This window comes from Mus caroli, chromosome 6 (assembly GCF_900094665.2).
Source record: "Mus caroli chromosome 6, CAROLI_EIJ_v1.1, whole genome shotgun sequence".
NCBI classification, from domain to species: domain Eukaryota; kingdom Metazoa; phylum Chordata; class Mammalia; order Rodentia; family Muridae; genus Mus; species Mus caroli.
The window spans coordinates 82843532-82850714 of record NC_034575.1 but is presented as its reverse complement, the minus strand read 5'-3'; the positions used below and the strand labels follow the sequence as shown (position 1 = coordinate 82850714).

Here is a 7183-nt window from a genome sequence, read left to right as displayed (position 1 = left end):
AAAAACAAAAACAAACAAAAAACTCAAACCCGTTGTTCACTGAAAGGAGGTCTTCTTTCATTTGGGATCATCAGGCAAACCTTGGAGGTGTGGAACTTGAGGTGCCCTTGGGAGGTGGGCTGAGTTTTAATAAATAATGAAGAGAGAATGTGCTTCTGGGAGGGGAGTTGAGCTGAAGCTCAGAGGAGTCGTGGTGGAGTTGGGAAAAGCTGCAAAGCAGGAACAGGCCAGAGGGGAGCTTCTTTTTGGTTTTTGGTTTTTGGTTTTTTTTCGAGACAGGGTTTCTCTGTGTAGTGCTGGCTGTCCTGGAACTCACTCTGTAGACCAGGCTGGCTTTCGAACTGAGAAATCCGCCTGCCTCTGCCTCCCAAGTGCTGGGATTAAAGGAGTGCGCCTTTAAGATGGCAAATTCTAAAGGGAGGTCCCAGGACAGCTACTGAGAAAGCCACCAATAGAATTACAGCGCAGAGGGTTGCTCACAAGGCATGGGCCAGGAAACCACGGGTATCAGAATTAGGATGCTAAATGAGGGGCTCCGGGTGACATGAAACAGATAGACTAGTTACTACCTCAGGGGAGCAGTCAACAGTGCAGGTGGGAAAAGCTGAAAAATTGTAGCTGATAAACCAAGCTACAAAATAAGAATTTAGTTAGAAGGTTTTTTACAGATCTATGAGAAAATAAAACCCTAAATTCTTGTGGTAATGTGTGGGTTAAACGCAGGGTGTGGCCATAGGCCTACACTTTGCATGGCTTAGAAGAAATTTTGAATCTGGAGGAAGGTGGGGCTTTTTTTTTTTTTTTTTTTTCGAGACAGGGTTTCTCTGTATATCCCTGGCTGTCCTGGAACTCACTTTGTAGACCAGGCTAGCCTCGAACTCAGAAATCCGCCTACCTCTGCCTCCCGAGTGCTGGGATTAAAGGCGTGCGCCACCACGCACGGCTTTTTTTTTTTTTTAAATAAAACTCAAAGCTAATGTGAGGGTTCAAACCAGGAAGGGCTCTTCCTTCCCATGCAGAGCTCTGAAGGTTGGATTTGAGAGTTCTGTAGGTCTGCCTGTCCCTCACCTTTTGCTGGATCTCTAAGCTTGTGAAGAATAGGTGGAGAACACATGTAAAACTTTCTCGCTGCGGCATTTTAGAACAGTTTCTATCCTCCCCTCCCCCATGCATCCCAGCTGCTTCTTCCAACAAATACACAGAAAGTTCCTCCAACAATAACAACCAGCTGTGAGAAAGGCAAACGTCATTCTTGTTTCCAGGTTCTCTTCTCATCAAACATTCAGCCTTCCTGAGGTAACTCCTGTGGCCACAGGGGAGACCATTTCCTCACACAGGCAAACCTTGACCCCTGCTGTTTCCATCTTGTCCCCAGGTACTGATGAAGATGCCATCATCGGAATCTTAGCCTACCGAAGCACCGCCCAGCGCCAGGAGATCAGGAGTGCCTACAAGAGCACCATCGGCAGGGTAGGCCCAGTCTCCCGATCTTGCAGGTGACCAGGGACTCCTCAGGCATCTTGGAAGCAGAGCGCCACCCCCACCTCTCACACCATCCCCCTCCTGAAGCTAGACTCCCAATGCCTTAAGACTATCTGTGAAGTTAGTGGTTATCAGAGTATAGGGAGACAGTGGGGGAAGAGAGAAGAAGCAATGGGTACAGGGCAGCAGCTAGATGAGAGGATGAGGCTCTGTAGCATGGTAGGGTGACTGTGGGTGACAGCTAACTGAATACTTCAAAATAGAGAGCAGAGAGGATTTAAACCTTCCTCAGACAAACAAATGACAACCATCTGAGTCTGACAGCTATGCCAGTCCCTGCACCTGATAACCGTGTGTGTACAAGCATTAAAATGTCACATTGCCCCATTAGTATTACAACANCTGACCATCCATTAAAAATGGTGATAGAAAATGATAGCTCAGAGGGTTAAAGGCACTTGCCCCTAAGCTTGATGAGCTGAGTTCAATACTGGAGACCGCCTGGTGGAAGAAGAGAACTAACTTCACAGAACTGTCCACATGTAAGGTCACATACACACACACAAATACACATACACACACACACACAAACACACACACATACATACACACATACACACACACATACACAAACATACACACAAACACACGCACACACACAAACACACACACAAACACACATACACACACAAACACACAAACACACAAACACACACACACATACACACACATACACACACACAAACACACACACATACACACACACATACACACACACACACACTAAGTAATGTAAAAAGAAAAACATTTGAAAAGAACATTTAAAGGATATTTTTGCAAAAATCAAAACACAGAAATTCCAGACCCTTCACACTCCAGCAAGCAGGGCTTTCTGTGTAATTACATGTTTTCACTATGTGCACCACCCAGGAGCTATCTCAGATCTGAGAATGGAAAAAACACACACACATACACACACACACTCACACACTCACGAGTGTGCCAGTTAATTTTAAAATGCCTTGGTTACCTCAAAAGCCGGGCATTCCTAAACCTTCCCCTGCTACCCCAGGCACAATCAGGGAAGTGGCCAGCGGCCATTTACTCAAATCTCACATGAGTGGTTGGCTTTATCTCCTGCTGCTACTGCGTCCCATTCTTCTTTCCCAGTCCAGGCGATTCTGTCGTTCCTCTCTACATCTTACNGGCGCAACTCTCAGTGTCCCGCCCCTCACCCAGCTATCGTCCATTGGTATCTTTATTCATAGACCAAAAAACAACTGGGCACAAGGACCTTCAGCGTCTGGACATGCCAATTAACAGCGTTAGCACCAATCTTCAATGCATGCATGGCAGCTAAAAAATTATCTCTTTACCCGGCATGCTCTAGATTTTGTCTGAACTCCCCACCCCTCCTTCACCCGAATTATTCAGCCCAGTCTTTCCACACGTCACCATTAAAGCACACCCAACCCTTCTGCTTCTTTATTGAGAACCTTGTCTCTGTACATCGGTGCCCAGTGACTTCATGTCTAGTGCAGGTATCTTGGGAGATGTCACCGCAGGGAACAGTGAAGCTGTTTCTCACAGATGGCTCCAAACTGCTTGTCACGGTGGGGAGGGATGGATGGGCAAGGCAGAGCTGACTCGCTGCTCTCCAGAGCGTCTACAGATGAACTCTGGGCATTCCTGTAGGGAATGAGTCAGACTGTCACCAACTGTCTCCAGAGCGCCATAAACTGTTCCCATCCCCAGGGAAACTGAAAGAGAACAGTAGCAGACAGAGACAGTCAAGGGAGGTGTGGGCTATACATGGACGTGCTTTATATACATTACATTACAACTGTTGCATCACACACTCGAGATTACCTGCAGAATGGAGCTAACCTATGGTCGTCTAAGATGACCAATATTAATAGACTTCTAATTCATTCATCCACTCATTCATTCATTCAATCCACATTTGTAGATTTAACATAAAGATGTGCATGATAGAAAACTATATACATAATCCCAGCACTGGGGAGGAGGCAGGAAACTATCTAGGGCTTATTGGCCAGCAGTGAGCGCTAGGTTCAGTGGAAGAACCTGTAGACCTAAGTTATAGAGAGCAATTGAGGAAGATCCCAGACATTGACAACTGACCTTTATACACAATCATGCTTATGTGTGCATGCACNCAAACNCATGTGCATGTATCTACACACAGGTACAGACCCACAAACATTTATACACATACGTGTATATTTACACACAAATATACACANAATATGGGGCCAGTGAGGTGGCTTACCGTGTAAAAGTGCTTCTTGCCAACAACCCATGAGTTTGGTCCCACATGATAGAAAGAACCTTCTCTCTTAGGTTGTCCTCTGACCTCCACTTGTGTACTGCAGCACACTCCACACATAAATAAATGGATGTAATTATCAATTTAAAAAAGGGGAAAATAGCTGTGTATTCAAAAATAAGATTTAATGAGAACAACACACAACCAAACCAAAACTTAATGAGAGAGCTGGCATTGTTTTGCAAATCTCACACTAAAGTTTGGCTTAATGGGAAATGGCCACACTCCCTTGTCTGCTGTGCTGTGTGGTTTTGGTTGAAGTCAATAAGTAAAATCTGGTCTTAGCTGGAAAAGCNGGAAGTACTGAACAGGCTTCTGTGTGGCTGCAGACATGCAGATGTGTCAGATGACTTAGGAAAATGCCACCTCATGCTTCCAAGAGAGTGACAGTCGCACAGGACACTCTTGCCCCATACTTGGAAATGGCGGGCATGAGTGACGATAGCTGCTAAAGGTAGACACGTTCTTCTCGTTTGTTGCAGGACCTGATTGAGGACTTGAAGTCGGAGCTGAGCAGCAACTTTGAGCAGGTGATCCTGGGGCTGATGACACCCACGGTGCTGTATGACGTACAGGAGCTGCGGAGGGCCATGAAGGTCGGTGGTCCCCTTGAACTTTTGGTGTTCCCCGTGCACATGGTAATGAAACACGACTGGCAGAGCTGGACCACGTGGCTCAGTGGTTAAGAGTGCTTGCAGCTCTGTCAGAGGGCTGTGGTTTACTTCCCAACACGTGCTGGACAGCTCCCAACCACCAGTAACTGCAGCTTTAGGGGCTCTGACACCCTCTTCTGGCCTCCTTGGGCACTGCACTCACAGGGGCAGACCCACACACCATCTGAAATCTTAAAGTTAAGATTAGCCTATGGTCAAACCTTTCTGAGATAGGGGAAGAGAGACAAGGAGAAACAGGTTTTCCCCTCTGGATAACTTGAAATATACACGGCTGTTGTAATTAAAGAAATCCTCAAAGTTTGTTGAGCCATTTGCTGCTTCCTGGGGCTGATGGAAGAAAGTGGCCCATGGTGCTGATAGGACCCAGGTGTTAGACGGGCAGGAGCATTCTCTGTAGTTGAGCTGCTTGGCAGNAAGTGACTCCGAGAGGCCAGTGTAGCCGCCCTCCTGTGCTTATCAATGCTACTACACCGAGTAGAAGGTAAAACAGGGAGATAACATCTTTACCAGAACATTCTNACCTTCAGAGAAAGAGAGCAGAGGTTGAAGAAAGAGTAGAACCCCAGAGGGCAGAAACGCACCTGACCTGTTATGACAAACAACAGATGGCAACTGGGCTCTACAAATGTGCATNATTATTAATAACATTATGGTAACACACTGCGCTTGGGCGGGGCAGGTAAAAGTTAACAGGCCCTGTTTCTAGATCCTGTGAGCTGCTATTATACTCTGCAGCTTCCTGCCTGCATTCTTTCTGAGTGTGGGACTCTGTTTTTAATTACTAAATGCAATTGTATTTTATTTGTTTTGGTTTTTTTTTGGTTTTTCGAGACAGGGTTTCTCTGTGTAGCCCTGGCTGTCCTGGCACTCACTTTGTAGACCAGGCTGGCCTCGAACTCAGAAATCCGCCTGCCTCTGCCTCCCGAGTGCTGGGATTAAAGGCGTGCGCCACCACGCCCAGCATATTTTATTTGTTTAACCGTGCAAACTTGATCCACTGGCTCATGCCATCTCACCCCTGCCCTCACATTTAGGGAGCTGGCACGGATGAGGGCTGTCTGATTGAGATCCTGGCCTCCCGTACCCCTGAGGAGATTCGTCGCATCAACCAGACGTACCAGCAGCGTAAGTAGCAGCCCCCAGGCCCAGGCACAGGTTGCCCAGGACTTGAAAGGAAGGCTCGTGACTATCACTTCTCAGCTATTTGATTTTCTCCCATTTTATTTATTTATTTATTTATTTATTTATTTATTTATTTATCGTGAGTATTCTGCCATATCTGTGGCCTACCCAGGTAGTAGGGATGGAGCCCATGGCCTCTCACAAGCCAAGCCAGCTCTCTAGGTTCTAGCACAGAGCTACACCCCATCACTGCTGATCTCTGTGTTTTTAAAGTCAGTATGGATTTCTTCTGGGGCGAAGACTGTCACAGTAGGGTCTCTTGCTCAGTGTTCAGAGTCTGAGCCTAAACCTCGAGGGTCTGGAGTTAGAGCTCTGACCCTAGATTTGGAGTTAGTCCTCTAACCCGGAAGGTTTTGGACTTAGCTTCCAACCCTAACCTTAGCCCCATGAAGGTCTCTTGACCTCCACCACTAGCAGAATAACGATCCAAGGGAGGCAAGAAAGCAGTCTGATTAACTCTGACCCTGAATAGTTTATTTTTGGCATATTTAAACACACCAAAATTTGGTGAAAAATTTCCTGGTGATAATTACTCAATCCTGTATGCACAATAAAACTTAAGATGACTACTTCGAAACTCTGTAAAGTGATTGTGACATCTTCCATAAAGATATACTNTATAGATTGATGACATGTGATGCCACCCATAAAGATAAATCCTATAGATTGACAAGTTCATGATAAGGGTCTGGGGAGGATCCCTGTGGTCTCAGCCACACAGAGAGCACAAAGGTCANCAGGATATTATCCAGATCTGCTCCCAGCCTTCTGGGAAGATAACAGGTTGTACATCTCTTCCTTTGAAGGAGCAGGTGTGTGTGTGCTTAACACTCCTGAATCTCCTTGTGCTCATGTGAGCACAAGAACCCTCCATGTCTCCCTCACATGCCCACCCAGGACATGGAGTTAGCCCCCAACCCTGACCTCAGCCCCAGAATTTGGAGTTGACCTCCTAACCCTGACACCTGTTTTACGGTGGCTTCTGGGGCTGTAGAGAGTGTGACTCTTAGGGAGCTCTGTTAGAACTTTTCTGGGGACTTGTGTCCAGTGACACTGGTCACCTTGCCAGCTTCCATTCAGACACAGCATTTGCATAGCAAAGTCACAGACAGAAGGACACCAAGGAGGACTCCAGCCCACCTTCATCATAAGAGACAGCTGTCGATCCTTCCCACTGTGACAAATTAGCACCTGGGTCATTTTTTTTTTTTTAACCAAAGTTGTTTTGTTGTTTGTTCTGTTGTTGTTCTGTGCTAATGGGCTTTGTTAGAATTGCTGATAGGAGCATAGGCGAAAGATCGCCTACAGGAACGTGGGTCCTTTACCCATCAATGGTTATACCACTTACTCCAACCTGGGGCCTGGCAGAGTTCAGATTTTGAAAGCCTCACTTGGCACCACCTTGGTCTGTGCTGCTGGCTGTGCAGGTGGGGTGGGACACATAGCAGGCCGGAGGGTGGCAGCATTGGGCAGGTCTCTGTTCTGATGTACCTAT

At 46.6% G+C, this 7183-nt stretch overlaps 1 protein-coding gene across 1 annotated transcript in view; it reads left to right on the top strand.

The window, feature by feature from the left end:
- The window catches only part of Anxa4 (annexin A4), a 23990-nt gene that overhangs the window by 7195 nt on the left and 9612 nt on the right, over positions 1-7183 (top strand). The window contains exons 3-6 of the mRNA XM_029478220.1: positions 1376-1470; positions 4315-4428; positions 5541-5631; positions 7152-7167. Coding sequence (XP_029334080.1) covers positions 1376-1470; positions 4315-4428; positions 5541-5631; positions 7152-7167 — 316 coding nt within the window. The remainder of the gene's footprint in view (positions 1-1375; positions 1471-4314; positions 4429-5540; positions 5632-7151; positions 7168-7183) is intronic.